The 18,128-nt window shown below is 47.4% G+C and overlaps 1 protein-coding gene across 1 annotated transcript; it reads right to left on the reverse strand.

Annotated features, from left to right (window-relative positions):
• Positions 1 to 1,326: 1,326 nt before the first annotated feature.
• Positions 1,327 to 17,458, reverse strand: LOC128406180 (pinopsin-like). The gene is made up of 4 exons (XM_053373250.1): positions 16,759 to 17,458; positions 10,683 to 11,014; positions 9,506 to 9,742; positions 1,327 to 3,837 (listed from the first exon to the last, which is right to left on the reverse strand). The coding sequence occupies exons 1-4, from the start codon at positions 17,135 to 17,137 to the stop codon at positions 3,622 to 3,624; spliced, it is 1,164 nt and encodes a 387-aa protein (XP_053229225.1). The 5' UTR covers positions 17,138 to 17,458; the 3' UTR covers positions 1,327 to 3,621.
• Between the last annotated feature and the right edge of the window lie 670 nt (positions 17,459 to 18,128).

Consider the following 18,128-nt stretch of genomic DNA (forward strand, 5'->3'; position numbering starts at 1 on the left):
TGTCGCAGAACAGCCAATAACACAGAATATATCCACCACTAATGTACTATTGTTGTGTGATGTACTGTTGTTTTTCCAAATACACCCACCATAGAATTCCAGTCTGGAGGGCCCTATGGACTTTTTGCAGTTAGAAACTGATGGGGAAGTGCAATGAAAAGTGTGGGGTGAACAAATGATATGTGAGAAGACTACAAACAACCTACAAGCAAATCAATATGAATGCTCATCATTGCATAACCTCCCTGCGAACAAATCAGAATAAAAGCTCAGTAAAGACTGGGTGCAGCCTAACCTGCAGATAAACCTTGTGCAAGCAGATCAGGAAAAAAGCTCATCTGAAGGGGCCCTAAGTTACTCATTTTTTCAGAGATGCTCCATAATTATCCAGTTTTAAACTCAGAAGAGACTCTGGAGGTCCTGTAGTATATCCCTCCCACCACACCCACACTGCTCAGTACAGGATTTTTCTCAATGCAGGCCCATAACGATCTCTCTTCATTTCCCAGATAATTGGGGCAATTTGTTTCAGCACTCAGCAGCCTGTTTTATACAATTTTATTAACACATCCAGCAAAACAAGTTGAATAGTAGAATGGACTACATTTCTTCGAACTGCAAGTGTGCAAGTGTTGGGAGTGGGGAATTGTACTCCTGAATGAAATTGTAATAAAGTGTACCATAATCACATGTGGAATAAGCTCAGATCAGCCATGTCTAGGTCTAGCAAAACAGAGCCAGAGACAAGTCAATCAAAAAGATCCTTATTTTTTAATCTTAAACATGACAAAGAGGCACACAGATCCATCTATAATGACCAGCAAATGAAAATGGAGTGCTTGTACTTGGGAGGACTCTGAAACCAGGATACTGAGTCACGGGGCTCTAGCTGCAACTCAGAAAGATGCCTTAAGTCCCATCAAAGCAATGTTCCATTTATTTATCTTATTTATTTCAGGGGTGGGAGATGCATGACCTTCTGCGGGCCACAGAAGCAGGTAAGACAAGTGGTTATTGGGAGAGGGTGTGCTCTATGGTGGTGTCCTAGTTGTGATGGTCATTTTTTTGTTTGTTTAATTAAATTTGTTTACCACCCTTTATCCAAAGATCACAGGGCAGTTCACAACATAGACACAGAAAATGAGAACACAAAATACAAATAAAACAAACACAAACCAATAACCCCCGTCTGGCAGACACATGTAAAAGGCCATAGAATGTTAATCAGCCAAAGGTTGAAGAGAAACATTTTCAGCTGGTGCCTAAAGATAATGTAGCGAACATGCTGCCTGGGGAGGGAGTTCCATAAATGTGGAGCCACCACAGGAAATACCTATTCTCGTGTTGCTATCCTCCAGATCTCTCATGGAGGAGGCACGTGAAAAAGGACCTAAAATAATGATCACTGGTTCTGGGACAATTCATATGGTAAGATTTATTATCCTACTACATTTCTATGCTGCTCAGGAATTCAAGGTGGTGTACATGATTCTCCCCAACTCTGCAATTTTATTCTTGCAACAACCCTTTGATAGAGATTGGGATAAGATTGGCCAATGAGCTTCAGGACAGAGGCAAGATATGAATTCCAAATTTCCCTAGGCCTGGTCTGACACACTATCCCAGAACTTCCTCAATCTAGTGCTATCCAGGTGCAAGTCCTATCAGCTCTAGCAGCCCAAAATAGCTCAGTTTGTTAAAGCATGGTGCTGATAAGAACAAGGCTGCAGAGAGCTGCACAGGGTTTTACTAGATGATCCTCCATGATTCAAGATTCAAGATGGAGAAACATATTGGAAAAACCAGCCTGACAAATGGTAGCCACATCCACTAGCGGAGGAAGAGGAGTGCAAGGGGATCGCCTGCTCTCTGCCCCCCGGTGCCAGAGCATGAAGCTCTGCCACCGGCCACATCACACTGACACAAGTAGGCATCAGGTGGAGATTCCTTTGCTCTTCCAGCCTGTTTACATCTCTTTCGTTTCCCTCTTTCATTGGGTTTGAGTGCTATGTTTTTAGTGATCTCATGTCACATCACAATGGTTTCAGGCTCATTTTCTGCTGACAGTGGATTCTGCATTGATCTTTTCTTTTCTTTTTTTAAGCCTCTCGCTGGTTGGATTTGCATTTCTTGACTTCTATTTCTGAACCACCTAGGAGACAGGGTGAGTTGGGTGGCATTATGAGCCAGGAATCATTCCCGTCTCAAGATCCCACTTGAGACTAGGGACTCTAGTTCGGAGGGGGAAATGGCACACAGAGTGCATCCCAGAAGCACATCCACAATATGAGCATGTAGCGCCAGAGTTCTTCTGGCTCACAGATGAAGCACTGCCAATCTCTGATTTGGAGGACTCCCTCATCACAGAGCCTCCTTGCAGTGAAGGTGGAGTTTGCAACTGGGATACACGTACCACCATAGGGCTCCGTCTCAGGGCTTGTCCATGTTTAAGCTTGTCCCATGCCTAGACAGCATGGGTCTGAGAGGTTTCTGCTTGACCCATGCTTTCTAGCCACAGGTTTGAGCAGTTTTTCTGTTTGCCCCACTGCTTTTCCTGGGACAACCAACTCTTCATTGCTGAATCAGAACAAACACTAATCTGCAGAAAACCCAATTGATGTTTACTCCAATTCAGTGGTAAAGAGGAGGAAAGCAGCGGGAAAAGCGTAAGTTTGGATGAGCCCTGGCTGTCGCTGAAGCAACACCTGAGCTCTTCTCGGTGCCTTACGTAGCCGTCGGCCTAAGCTCTGCACAAGGCCTGGCCTGAGGACATTGCTTGCATCATACCAGGAAGTATACAAACGCCAAGACAGATTGAGAGAGGAGGCACAGGTAGCAGGTAGTATCTCTCAATAGTTAGGCCCCTCTCTGCCTGAGATCCTGGACAGTTGTTCTCAGTTTGGGTTGACGGTAACTGGGCCTGCATCAGCCTTTCCACAAACTGGTGCCTTCCAGATGCTATGGACTAAAAGTCCCATCGTCCTTGGCTAGGGCTGATGGGGACTGTAGTCAAAAGAATACTGAGGATGCCTAGCCTACAAAGGCCAGCAGTATAAGGTAGTTTCTAATGCTCATGGCATTAGAAGTCACTAATGGCCGTGGAGGAAGTCACTTGCAGAGCCAGAAGGTGACAACAAAACCTTTTGAGTTTCTGGTCCATGATCTCCACTTGATTTGGAGGCACCAATAAATCTCCTTGCCAAGAGTGGAAGAGAACCTAGTTACGCCTCTGATCTTGGGGGAAGCCACAACATTTAAACTGCAATAAAGGTGGCATAAAGTTGTAGTAGTGTCGACAGGCATCTGACTGGAACTGGCTGGCAGAGAGAGGCAGCAATGAGTCACCTGCTCTCCTGTGCAAAACCTAAAAAGCTGACAGCATCTTCTGATTTCTTTTCCATACAGCAGAGGTCACGCTTTGTCACTCTGGTGCTACACTCCAGCAACAAGCAGGGTAGCACTGGGCATTTCTAGAGAGAAGGTCCTCCACTCACCTCTAACTGCTCTCAAAGTTTTGAGCAAGCACGTGTGACTTTGGATCAGTTTGGAAGTCTAGGTGCAAGTCATCAAATGGGCATGAGGCTGAAGATGCCAGAACAAGCCTCTTCAAGCCTCTACGACTCATAGTGAAACCACAGGAGTTTTCTGCTTCCTTGTAGGAGGGAGTCCAGCATCCCTTTGGTTTGGCCTTTCATCTCTTTGCATGCAGGACAACTGGATTTCGAACGTTCCACCAGCTGCATTGTTGAAATCCTGGCTTCCTTTTGAATTCAAAGTAGTTTGCAGTTGCTTTGGTGCAGGCCCGCATTTTATGAGAAGGATGAAACACTTGTAAAACTGGAGGCGGGGGAAGGAAACCAAACAAAATGTGAAATTCAGCATGCAAGCAAAAACAAACAAGTTCACTGCAGTTAACTTGCGCAGATCTTTTTAGCCATCACATTCAATCCTCAATTTAGTTTCTTGCTTTGGATTCTCAAAGCAAGCAGCAGGCTTGTGCTTTCCTTACTTCCCTCGGCAGAATAATCTGTTTTGTATCAAGCTTATTTCTGGCAGTGAAGCCTCCCCTACTAGCTAATTGAGCACCAAATGAGGCAAAGGAAGTCCTGGGGTTGGATCACCAGTGCCTTCACACTCTTGCAAAAAGAAAAGGAAAGCTGGGGGCATTTGGATCAGCAGTGCAATGGGGGGGATTTTACGCCACACCTACATTACCCCTGTTCTTAATTGCTCCCCAAAGTTACTACAAGTCTCCAAGAAGAAAATATGTAGGCATGATACTGATTTCTTTTTTCCTCATGGGCAGGGGAACCAACAGGAGTTTAGAGAGGAGAGGCAGGCTTGAAACAGCAAAGGGACCTTAGTCTTGCTCCAGTTCATTTTCTCCCAAGTTGCTCTTTGCAAACATTTAAAGAGACAGAGGTTTAATCTCAGATCCCCACTGTCTTTCCCAATTCCGACCCTCGCCTAGCGCAATGCTGCCGAAATGTCTGCAAACATCTCCATGACTTGTGGAGGAGATCTGTCAGCAAAAGCAAACATTCACAGCCCAGCTTTCATGAGAAAAGGTACTTGTGCTAAGACCAAAACTTCACCTAGGTCTCAAGGGAAGTCTAGGGTTGGGACAGGCTAAGGACTAAAAAGCAACTGGGAAGCAGTCATAAAAAGCAAGGAACCTAAGGGTCAGAAAACCAAAGGTTGTTGGCAGCTCAACCAAAGCAGTGGAGCAACAGAGGGGAAGGGCTGTGGTAGAGCACCTGCTTTGCATGCAGAAGGACCCAGGTTTAATCCTCAGCATCTCCAAGGTAAGGCTGGGTGAGGCTCCTGCCTGAAACCCTGGAAAGCCTCTGCCAGTCAGTGCAGACAATGTTGAGCTAGGTGGACAAATGGTTTGACTAAACATAAGCCAGCTTCTGGTGTTTGTTCCAACTCTAACATCCTAGGATTCTAGGGGTCGGGTGCAGAGAGCAACCAGATAAAGACCCCAATGGAGCTCCTGTGCTTTCAAGAACGGCATAGAAGGGAGAATCCCACCAGCTTTTGCTACTATGGTCACGGCAAGATTGTGGCATAAGGGACCAAGAGGCAGTAGGCTGAATTTCAGGTGCTGCTTGGAAATAACTAGCCAACTAGCTTTGATTGCAGGCATGCTGGCTCTTCCTATGACCAGGTAGAAGGAGGAGGAGGAGGAGGACGAGGAGGACGAGGATCTCCAGGAGAAGGGGACCACAGTTGCTAGGGGAATGACTAGCCTCTCCCTGAGTCCAGTTTGCACCTCTTTCGATTGGCCCAGGCAGCTTGCTGTTCACCCACTCAGTCTTTCCCTATCCCTGCAGCAGTAAGCAGCTGGTGCGGGCTGCACATGCCTCACTTCCCTGCTCCTTGATTATGACTGACAGCTTGATGAAGGGGGGGTGCAGCTCTGTTTGCTCAAGCGCCTCCTCAGATGCTGCAAACAACCAATCTGTGGCATTAGACAAAGACCCCATCTGCATTATATATACAGCAGAATCACAGCACTTGCACCCCAAATAATCATGGGAACTGTAGTTTGTAAAGCAAGTTTGTTGTTGTTTAGTCATTTAGTCATGTCCGACTCTTCGTGACCCCCTGGACCAGAGCACACCAGGCACTCCTGTCTTCCACTGTCTCCCTCAGTTTGGTCAGACTCATGTTTGTAGCTTCGAGAACACTGTCCAGCCATCTCGTCCTCTGTCGTCCCCTTCTCTTTGTGCCCTCAATCTTTACCAGCATCAGGGTCTTTTCCAGGGAGTCTTCTCTTCTCATGAGGTGGCCAAAGACTTGGAGCCTCAGCTTCAGGATCTGTCCTTCCAGTGAGCACTCAGGGCTGATTTCCTTCAGAATGGATAGGTTTGATCTTCTTGCAGTCCATGCGACTCTCCAGAGTCTCCTCCAGCACCATAATTCAAAAGCATCCATTCTTTGGCGATCAGCCTTCTTGATGGTCCAGCTCTCACTTCCATACATCACTACTGGGAAAACCATAGCTTTTACTATACGGACCTTTGTTGGCAAGGTGATGTCTCTGCTTTTTAAGCAAGTTAGGAGACTCCTATTCCACTCAGAGAGCTACAGTTCCCAGCGTTCTCTGCAAAGAGGGATGGATTGTTAATGCACGCTGGGAATCATAGAGTTCTGAATACCTGCCAGCAATCAGCACCCTTTGCAAACTGCAGTTCCCATGATTCTCTGGGGGGAGACATGGCTGTTTAAAGCTGTATGGTACTGCTTTTTTTGTACATAATGCCGATCCGCTCCTTCACACAGGCTGTTTGTCCTCCTGTCTTTCATACATCAAGTGATAAACACATGTGGGAAAGCTAGTCCCATTTCTCCTGAGGCAGCGCACCCCTTCATGTGAGGCTCTCAATGGCCCTCAGCTCTATGGAGAGCACCATTGGCAGAGCATGAGACTCTTAATTTCAGCGTCGTGAGTTTTGGTTCCTGCATTGAAGGGGGTTGGACAAAATGACCCTCGTGTTCCCTTCCAACTCTACAGTTCTATGATTCTATGAAAACACTGACTGAGTCACAGCAGCAAGCGTCTTAGCTCAGTATACTATCGCTAACAGCAGGCAGATTCCCCAGCCTTCTGAAGAAACCATAGTTGCTTGCTGCCACCTTGTGGCCACCAATGGCAATGCTGACATTTATGCCTGGTTTCTAATTTACCAGTAGGGGGAATTCCTTGGCTCCTCAGATGTTGCTAGACTCCGAATCCTTCCTTCCCGACCAGTGGCCTTGCTGCCTGGGGCCAGTGGGTGTTGGAGCCCAGCAACACCCGGTGTGCCACAGGTTCCCTAATCCCTGGTCTACTTTAACTGGCAGCGCTCCTGCAAGAGCCCAGGCTGAGAAGGGTTTGTTCCCATCTGATCCTTTTTAAACTGGAGATGCCTGGAGTGAACTTGGGAGTTTCCCCATACAAAGCATGTGCTCCACCACAAACTTATCTCCAGAAACCCAGTTCAGCTGTAAGCACCACCTGTCCCCAAACCAAAGTCTGGGTTTTGCAAGCTGGTGGTATGTTCTAATATGCACCATTCTCTCTTCTTCCCAATCACACACAAATTCTCCCTCCCTTTTATGGTTCACTGGAATCAGATGGGGTTAACATGAACCAAGGTTGGTCTAAACCAGGGTTTGCTAAGCCAGCTTCAAACCATGGTTACAAATTATAGTTTGTGTAGCTGGCACCAGCTAGAGCTTAGCCCTGATGTGGAGCCCAGCTAGAGCTTAGCCCTGATGTGGAGCAAGGAACATGGAGTTCTGTGGTGAATCACTAAACTCAGCATCATGGGCTCAAGAACTGCACCGGCAAGGGAATAGCAAAAAACCCACACATACCCCTTTGGACTTTTGCAGCCCTAGTTACAGTCTGCAAAAGCAGAGAGGGAATTCCAGTTTTCTCCAGGGCTAGAATTTGAAGTTGAAGCCTGTGGGGTAGGGGCACAGAACTCACCAGTGCCCCTCCCAGCTCCTTACTGCTGCCAGCTACCCCCCCCCACACACTTCTATTGAATTCTATAATTCAAAGCAGCAACATGAAGCGGGGTGGGGATGTTACTAATCATCAAATGCAAAACAAAACATGCCCCTCCCTCACTGATGAACCCACTTGGGCACAAGTCTGAACCAGATCACAGGAGCCTGGAAGCTGCCTTATACAGAGCCAGGGTATTAGTCCACCAAGCTCAATAATGTCTTCACCAGGGGTCAGCAAACTTTTTCAGCAGGGGGCCGGTCCACTGTCCCTCAGACCTTGGGGGGGGCGGACTATATTTTGAAAAAATAAATGAACGAATTCCTATGCCCCACAAATAACCCAGAGATGCATCTGAAATAAAAGGGCACATTCTACTCATGTAAAAACATGCTGATTCCCGGACTGTCCGCAGGCCGGATTGAGAAGGCGATTGGGCCAGATCCGGCCCATGGGCCTTAGGTTGCCTACCCCTGGTCTACACTGACTGGAAGTGGCTTCCCAGAGTTTCATGCTGGGGATTGAATTGGGGTTTTCTGCATGGAAAGCAGGTGCTCTGCCACTGGGCTCTGGCCCTAGTAGATCTCCCTGGACGCTCTCCCACGAAAGCCCCACTAAAATGAGCCAGGGCTGCACCAGCAGTCTCTCACTGCCTCCCTTCCAGGGAGCCCTGCCAGGCATTCTTGGGGAGTTTTCGGAGGCCATTGCTGATTACCAGCTTGACTCTTTCAGCAGCACCAGTTTTCTGGATCTGGCTGCTCTTACTGATTTCCCACAGAGCACCCAACCTAGCGCCACACCAGAGCGCCGTGGGGAACAGAAAGGGTGGCTCTACCCAGGGACTCATCACTGCTCCAAGAACCTCCGCCAAAGTAAGCCTGCCAAGGCCTGCTACGCCTGGATGACGTCAAACCTGAAACTGACCCTGGGGCTCAAGCAGGAAAACTTCCAGGCATCCAGGATAGCTGTGCTCTCCAACTGCTGATGGGGGCTGTATGCCTATGAATATCAGCTCCACATTCAGAAAGCTAATAAACTTCCATGGGCACCACAAAACACTCATTTTGCAGAAGAAAACTGGCAATACTAAGACCCATCGCCCCATAGCTTAGTCGGTAGAGCAGGAGACTCTTAATCTCAGGGTTGTGGGTTCAAGTCCAAGGTTGGGCAAAAGACTCCTGCACTGCAGGGGGTTGGACTAGATGACCCTTGTGACCCTTTAGGGCAACTTGTTGGCTGCTGTGAGAACAAGATGGTCCTTTGGTCTGATCCAGCAGCCAGACTTATGATTCAATGGTCTGGTTCAGAGGTAACCTTTCTCAATCTCCAAATCCCTAACTGCACCTAAGAACAGGAAGCGTGAGAAACACCCTTGCAGCTATTTAAAAAAGGAGGTGCAGATTTTATCTGTAGAACGAGCCACATGCTAAGTTGCCCGTTTTGCCATTAGCAGGTCACAAAAATGCTCACAGCTAAAGCCTCTCAAACAGTCCTTTGATGCTTTTTCTGCGCATGCTTTTTCAAGCCCTTTCCCAAATCATCCCAGCTGTTGAAATATTTTGGTTCAAAACAGAGCAGAATAACAATAGTGCTAAAATTGTACACTCCACACACACACACAGCCGCAAGCAGTGCTGCAGCAGCAACCTGCCAAGTCATGAGCAGCAGGTGAGAGTTGGTGATTTAAAGCTTAAACATACCTTGGGGGAAAGATGATGGGGAGAGGCGGGTGGATTTGCAGAGCCAGACAGCACAACGCATTGTTGTTGAGCACAGACTATTATAATACTGTATGTCAGTCAATGAGAAACTGTGTTTGTAGCAGCAAATGGACACTGGAAGCCAATGGTTGTACCCAATGCCTATGCCAAACCTCTTACATCTGCAGTCAATAAAGTTGCAGCCTGATTTGACCCAAAATAATGCTGTGCTGCTTGGTTATTCTCCATGATCTGCTCCACTAGGCTCTTCTGATGTTCCCATGATATGCTATCATGTTCTTACCTGCTTGTTCAAGAGGACGTAAAGGATGGGGTTCACAAACGTGCTAGTCTTGGCCAGAATGGACGGGATAATGCTCACTGAGGGGCTGATTATTCCGGGCTGGCCAAATGTCACGATCAGGGAGACAATTCCATATGGCATCCAGCAGAGGAGGTAACAGGTGACCATTGACACAACCATGAACAGGACGTGGTGTTCTCTTTTCTGAACAGATGTCACGTGGAATCTACAGACCTGCTAAAATATGAGAGAGGGGACATTTTCATAGAGTTTCTTCCTCATTGCACTCTGTACCACCTTACCCAAGCGCAGGTCATTCCCCAAATCATTTTTTTGCACTAGCTCCTTTAAGTCTTTAGAACAACGTTCTGAAACCTGGGGCCGTCTGTGTGGTTCAGGAGATGTCCCAGTAGCAAAGGTATTTATTAACAAGCAGCTCCTTCATTTTCCTCTGACAGCTTCCTGGGTGTCATAAGAACATAAGAGCCACCAGTGGCCCATTGAGTTGGGCATCCTGAGGCCCATTATGGGATGCCCACAAGCAGGATCTGAGCAGAAGAATATGTTCAAAGCCTGGCATTGCCTTTGCTATTTATATAAGGAGAATATATCACACTGCTTCCCATGTTACCCTTGCTGTTAATCTGCTTCTATTCACAAAAATCATTTCTGGAGACTCTGCTCTTTCTTTAAAAAAAAAGTCAATGACAGTAATTGTCTCATTGTCCCTGTGATTTTTCTGAAGTCGCAGTATGCAACTTTCGGCTCTTACACAACTGCCAGCTGTTAGAATTCACAGCTACCTCTCAATCCCTGGGAGCTTAAAAATGCCACTGTGATTCAACCATTCATAAGCTTACACCAGAGGTAAATGTTCTTCTCTCTTGAAGTAGGATTCTATAAATAAGGGGAGGGAGACATTTTGTGCAAGTTGCACAATCCTCTGATTTTTCTGTTTCCCCTAAATCGCTGGCCTCCCTGTTCTAGCCATTTAACTCTGAAGCATGTTTCATAAGGAATTGCTCTCAGAGGTGAAGATGGAAGAACTCCAAACAAGAGTCACACCTGCCTCTCCTAACAAATCCAAGCTAACAACCTCAGGCCAGCAACGTGACATGTGCGCACACATGACTGCACCACCACATTCTGTCAAAGAGGTTAGGGGGCTTTGGTTTACCTTTCTAATCGTCTGCAGGATTTTCCCATAGCAGTAGATCATCGTCAGGAGGGGCAAGACAAGGCAGAAGATGAAGAGGCAGATGATGTAGGAGAAGTTGCTGGGAGACTTGGCATGCCAAGAGACAGAGCAGGTCATGCCGGGCCCTTCGGGGCCGTAGCTGCTCCAGCCGAAAAGAGGCGGCAAGGTCCAGAACAAAGAGTAGATCCAGGAGCCAATGATGCAAAGCCAGGACTTGGTGTAACTGGACACAGCCGGATTGGCCTGCCTCTGCCGGACCGTGGCGTAGCGTTCGTAGGAGAGGATGGAAAGAGACGTAAGGGAAACGATGCCTGCAAGAGAGAGAGCGGCCCAGAGTTAACAGATCAAAAATCTGCTTTTCGAATGCTGGAATGTAAACTTGTGACATTGGAAGACAGATGATATCCAGCTCAGGAAGAAGAAGAAGAAGAAGAAGAAGAAGAAGAAGAAGAAGAAGAAGAAGAAGAGGAGGAGGAGGAGGAGGAGGAGGAGGAGGAGGAGGAGGAGGAGGAGGAGGAGGAGGAGTTTGGATTTGATATCCCGCTTTATCACTACCTGAAGGAGTCTCAAAGCGGCTAACAATCTTCTTTCCCTTCCTCCCCCACAACAAACACTCTGTGAGGTGAGTGGGGCTGAGAGACTTCAGAGAAGTGTGACTGGCCCAAGGTCACCCAGCAGCTGCATGTGGAGGAGCAGGGAAGCAAACCCGGTTCACCAGATTACGAGTCTACCTCTCTTAACCACTACCCCACGCTGGCTCAATACCTCTCCCTGCTATGTACTAAACCATAACCTGCAATCGTCACCAGAGGTCCTTCTCCATGTGCCCCTTCCAAGGGGGGGGGTCTGGAGGGGGGCAGCACAAGAAGGGGTCTTTTAGTGGTGGTTCCTTGTTTGCAGGATGCTCTCCCCAAGGAGGTTTGCCAGGCACCATCATTACTTACCGTTATGCACCAGGAAGAAAAAAAACATTTCTCTGCGGTGCTAAACAGTTGGTCCCTTACCTCTCTCGCCCTGATCTTGTCACTGTGATCCATGCGACGGTCACCTCCAGGCTTGATTATTGTAACTCACTCTATGTGGGGCTGCCCTTGAAGCTGACTGAGAAACTCCAGCAGGTGCAGAATGCCGTGGCGAGACTCCTTACGCGGTCTTCACTGCGGGATCACATTCATCCAGTGCTATACCAGCTGCCCTGACTCCCGGTGGAGTACAGGGTCAAGTTTAAGGTGCTGGTTTTAACTTTTAAAGCTCTATACGGCCTAGGACCCTTGTACTTTACGGTCTGCAAATAATAACACCTTGGAGATCCTGGGCCTCTAGGCTGGCCTCAACCAGGGCCAGGGCCTTTTCGGCCTTGGCCCCGGCCTGGTGGAACGCTCTGCCACAAGAGATCAGGGCCCTGAGGGATTTGACATCTTTCCGCAGGGCCTGCAAGACAGCCTTTGGTCAGGGCTCAGCCTGACTCCCCTTTTCTTTTAGTATAAGAACTAATAGGAAAGAGGCCTCCCAGCATTCTCACAGGCCCATATAAGATCAGCGTAACAGTTGGGCCGATGAGCACTTACTGTTCCCAACCCTAACCCTGCAGAAAGCCATCTAATTAAACTTTAATTTGATTTTGACCTGTTTTTAAGAGGTAATTTAATTATTGTCTGATTTTCTACCAATGTTATATATCTGATGTTAGCCGCCCTGAGCCCAACTTCGGCCGGGATATAAATAAAAGTTTGTTATATTATTTATTATTCATTTCTGCCAAGCCTTTGGCTTTTAACATTTTGGGTGGGGTGGGATGTTTTAGTCTTGCCTTTTAAAACTTTGGGTGAGTTTTAGCTTTTTCTCTGGGTTTTGTTTTTTTAATGCAGGCTTTAATGTATGTGTCATTCGTTTATTGCCGTAAGTTGCTTGCAGTTAAATTTGTTCATAAAGTGACTAGTAAGTTTAATGGATAATAATAATTATATCAATCATGCTGGGGGCGGGGGGGAGTTTTGCAAGCAGGCAAAGCTGACCTTAATAACATTGTGGCTAGAACCCTGCTCTGTGACATAAAGTGAACAGGCATTCTGTTTTCTTGCCAGCTGATGGCTCCTAAATATTTAACACACCCCACTGGTGAAGGTCTGAAGGGGAAAGAGCTTGACAGCTGGGATGGAGTTTTGCAGTTAGCTAAACGAAAAGCAGCCTTGTACAGTTGCAAGAACCACACATGCTGTTTTTTTGGGGGGGGGTGACTGACATTTCCTCAGGACCAGTGCTATGATCAGGCAAACTAGGCAGCCAGATGGGGTATAGAGCTCAAACAGGTGCAGAACTGACCTTTGAAGGGCACAGTTTTATACAGATTAGTTCTTGTAATATATTATAAATTTATTATGATACTTTACTTTGATTTTATATTTTGATTTTTTAATCATTTTAGGTAAAATGCATTATACATTAGAATTGTTTTTTAAATGTATACTTAAAATAGGGAGTTAATTGGAAGTTATGCTCACAAACACACACACATACAAAGTGAAAATCACTTAATTTTAAATCTTACGGTCACATCATAATCTTTGTTTGAAAAGGTATTCATTTTTCTAGTGAGCTATGTCTGATTAATAAAGCAAAACCATCTGGACTGGAGCAAATTGCTGTTTGCTCCGATTGAGCACTAAAGAGTGGTTTTCCCTGGGGGAAAAGCAATGGGACAATAGGAAGTGTGGATAAGGCACAGGTGGTGCTGTATTCTAAACCACTGAGCCTCTTGGGTTTGCCGTTCAGAAGGTCGGCGGTTCAAATCCCCACAATGGAGTGAGCTCCCGTTGCTCGATCCCAGCTCCTGCCAACCTAGCAGTTTGAAAGCACACCAGTGCAAGTAGATAAATAGGTACCACTCAGGCGGGAAGATAAACTGCGTTTCCGTGCGCTCTGACTTCCGTCAGTGTTCCATTGTGCCAGATGCAGTTTAGTCCTGCTGGCCACATGTCCTGGAAAGATGTCTGCAGACAAATGCCATTTCCCTCAGCCTGAAAGCAAGATGAGTGCCACAACCCCATAGTTGCTTTTGCCTGGACTTAACAATCTAGGGGTACTTTACCTTTTTTTAATGTTTCAGTTAATCAGGATCCTTCTCACATTTCCAGTGTCAAAGCTCAAACTGATAAAAACTTGGCAACTATATCAATTCAACATGCCCAAGCATCCTCACTTGACCTGAAGGTGACAAAATTTGCAAAGGAAAAGTCACACAAAGTGAGATTTTGATGTGCCTGAAATGGAAACTTTTAAGAGACTTAAATTTTGATGTCAAAATTCACAAGATTATTCAAGATGATTTGCATGTTGAAACATTTTCTTTTGTATTTGAAATAATCAATAATTATTATTGTATGATGTACTCTTGCAATTTAAAATAAATTTAGCAGTTTCAAGTTTTGTGCACTTCAGTTTTTCTACAAGACACCTGTTTCTGAAAATTGAATTTAGCAATTGGGGCTGGAGAATGCAAGTACAGTGGTACCTCGGGTTAAGTACTTAATTCGTTCCGGAGGTCCGTTCTTAACCTGAAACTGTTCTTAATCTGAAGCACCACTTTAGCTAATGGGGCCTCCTGCTGCCGCCGCACCGCCAGAGCACGATTTCTGTTCTCATCCTAAAGCAAAGTTCTTAACCTGAGGTAATATTTCTGGGTTAGCGGAGTCTGTAACCTGAAGCGTCTGTAACCCGAGGTACCACTGTAGTTAGCCTAGCCTAGGATGCAAAATAGGCTGGCACCAGCCCTACATATATTTAGAGGCCAGAACTAGTTGCCGTCCTCTTCACCCATGCTGGCTTCTCCCGCTTCTCACAAGGAAAAAAGCCAGACTCTGTGATCTTTGGGAAGTTTGTTTCCTGTTTCCTGATTTCAGAGCTGGTAGATCTCATCTTGCATCTATCCCTCAATAAAGGCCAGGTCTTGCCTTTATGGTTCTCTGCATCTTCATACACAAAATTCCTTTGTGAGACATGTGTTGAAAGGTAGCCAGTCCCTGCAAAGAGGAAAGAGTGCATGCAGGAGAAGTCATGCTTCTGATTGAAGCAGATGGACTGTGACACATCCCAGCTAGAGAGATTAACTGTGTCACATACGGATAATATCATGAACAATGGATGAGCTACAGAGGTAGAGATGCCCAGGAGATTAGTGCAGAATCAGGCTGCACATTGATGCTTTATCCTACAACCCTGCTGGCATCAAAAATGATAGCCATATTTGAAAGAAGCTGGAATTTTAGGGGCAGTTAATACATTTGCAGAGATGCCCCTAACAGCTCAGAGATCAACCACTGAGCACAACTCATGGCAGGTCCAGAGGTGTTTTCTATTTTCAGGTTGCACAATTAAAGTTGATTTGATTCTTGTGCAACGAACTTGTTTCCTCCTGAAAACTGGACTTTTGCAGTAGAGAAAGTGATGCGGAAACGCTCTTGAAAGTGTGCTTGCCATCCAATTTCCCCACCCAGAAATAAGAAACAGCAATGTGTAAATTGCTGGTTTCATCTAACCTCCCCTCAAGCATTCTGCAAACAAATCAGGATGAATGCAGGTCATCTGGAACCAAACCAAGATGTGTTACTGCCCAAGGTGAGGCAGACAAAGGTAGCCCCGCCCCCTGCCCAAAGTTAAGCCACAGGGCAGGCAAAGGTATTTTGGCACTTGAGACAGAAAATTGTACAGATGTCTCTCCCTAGGAGTACAAATGCAGTGGTAGTAAATAAAACAACTAAGAATTAGCTGCCCTTTCATGACACCCAAAATCACCCCACCCCACTCAACCTAACGGTAGGGCTGGCCTGGGCTTTCAGATCCACCATCCTGCCAGACCCCCAGATTCTGACACCTTTTGACCTTAAAGATAGTGGCTGTTTATGGTCATTTCACACATTGCATCTTTAGATGTACACCCCAAAAATGTGACCAGTGAATGCAGCAAATGCATGTTTGGAAAGACGGAAAGGTCAAGGTCCCAGGACACACATGGTGGGTGGGCATATTGAAGGTTTAGGTCTGGTCAGTACACAGAATGGAGACTGTCTAGGGTGGAATCTAGGCACATATAAAAAATGCTATGAACATGTTTTTTAAAAAGTTTTAAAAAGCGATTGAATAGGTCAAAAGCTCGCCATCGCCATCTAGTGTACCGTTTGTATAATGCACTTAAAACGTTTGCAGCTGTATGGCTGAATCCTAAGATTCCTGAATGGCTTGAAAGTGCATGAACAGTTTTGAAAGTCTGCAGGTGTTACAGAGTCAAATTGCCAACGGTCTTAGTACAGCGGACAAAGTCACCCAAGGGCTTGGAATAACTATTTGCCTTTCTCCACGACCAGCAAAGCAACAGTAAATTATACAAATAATAGTTTTTTAATGCAGCATAAATTGGGCAAAATAAGCGAAGCAATTATGAAAACTTGCATCACTCATACAATTTGCTAAATTTGGGGGGCCAGAAACGAAAAGTCAGATCTACACCATAAATTTAAAGCACTCTTTAACAGCAATGGTTTTCCCCAAGGAACTGTAGTTAAAGGGTGCTGGCCTCACCAAGTGACAATTCCCATCATGCTTAACAAGTCCCCAGGATTCTCCATGACTGTTCCGGAGCACTTTACTGGTGTGAATGGGACCAAGCCCAGCACATAGCTTTGGTCAAGGCTGGGTCAACTCTATGGCTTTCTCTGATGTGGTCTCCACATAGCCAGGGTGCTGTAACAGCTGGCATATTGGACTATGACCTGGGAGACCAGGGTCTGAATCCCAGCTCAGCCATGAATCACACTGGCACTGGGTGACCTTTGGCCAGTCTATCTGCCGACCTCATAGGGAAGGAGATCTTTAGAACTGTGGAGGAGAAAGGTGGTAGTTAAATCTAATAAATTAATACATAAATGTACTGGAGCTTCAGAAATTTCGATGTGTAAAACCACGCAGGAACTTTGGATACCCTAAAGGCAAACCCCTCTTGCTTTCCCAAATATTCCACGCGCCTCCTCCCCCAAACCAGAGCCTTGCTCTAAAAACCTACCGAAGAGGGAGTTGGCGAAGCCGTACCACTTGCAGCCGGCCTTGCCTAGGAGCCAACGGCCGCGCACGCTGGAAGCGAAACTGAAAGAGGTCCCGAAGACGCAGACCAGGAGGTCGCTGAGGCTGATGTTGAGCAGGATCAGGTTGATGGGCGTCCGGATGGCCTGGAACTTGACGAAGATCAGCACCACCAGGAGGTTGCTGAGGCTGCCCAGGAGCAAGATGACGCCCAGGCACACAGCCACCGTCAGGTGTCCCGTCCGTCCCAGGCTCCCAGCAGGAGAGGCCAGCAGCTGGTTGTCGAAACTCAAGTTACCGGCGCTTCCCGCCGCGCTCTGGTTGGAAAGGTTGAGGCTCCGGTCGCCCAGCGCCAAGAGCATGACAGCAGCGCAGCGCCTTGACGCTGCTCCAAGCCTTCGGGGTGCGGATTTGGCAGAAATTGTCAGGGCACCTCGCGACTTAGGACAGCCTAACACTCGAGCAGCACAGTTCCCAGAGAGGCGTGTGGGCAGCAGCTGGCTCTGCCCTAACCTTCCCGGAGCACCTTCTCCAACCAAGCCCTCAAGTACACATTCTTCTCCAGAGGGACCCACGCGCCCAGCCCAACCCCTGAAGCGGGCGAAACCTGTGCGCCTTTAGCAGAGGAGCATGGACCCACCAGGAAGCCTCTTGGCCGCAACGGAGCGCAAATCAGCGAAGGAGGACGGGAGACACAGGGAAGAGCTGAAGGAGCGCACCTTTCAAGGGTTGCCCCTCCTGCCTCGCCACGATCTTCTATTGCGAAGTAATGCTGCGCAAAGTTGTGCCCTGTCCTAGTGGTGCCAGCGCACGCACGGGGATCCCTGTGCCTTTACACTTATGAAGACACGCGAGGAGACCAGAGGCCGGCGTGAGCCCTCGTTTTGTTTATGGCACAACGCCCCCCCCCCAGCCTCACGCAACCGCCTTTAACAAAGCCCTACCCCTTGGAGGGCGAGAGGGACCGTTCTTGTGCCTGCAAAGGGGAACCAAAGACAACGACCCCCACCCTTACCCGGCAAGGCAGCGCAGAAAGCAAGCCTTGCGCGGAGAGAGCTCTGCCTCCCGCGCCCCTCTCCCCGCGCCTTTCCAATATAGCAGGAAGTCTAGACTCTAGACTATCTTTCCCTGTAAGGAAGAGCGGGAGTCCTGCGCGCTTTCGGCACGGCTGTTCCGCAGCGGATCACCAAACAAAGCGGCTTTGGCGCGGCAGGTTTTATACAGAAGCAGCGGCGGGACAATGAAGGGATGGGAACTCCCTTCCAGGAGGGAGAGGCTGCTCCACCTGCTCCGCCGTAGTTGAGTGGTCTGAACCACGCCTCCTTTTTACTTTCGCTTCGCCACCCTTCGCGA

The sequence above is a fragment of the Podarcis raffonei genome, chromosome Z (genome assembly GCF_027172205.1).
Source record: "Podarcis raffonei isolate rPodRaf1 chromosome Z, rPodRaf1.pri, whole genome shotgun sequence".
Taxonomy (NCBI): domain Eukaryota; kingdom Metazoa; phylum Chordata; class Lepidosauria; order Squamata; family Lacertidae; genus Podarcis; species Podarcis raffonei.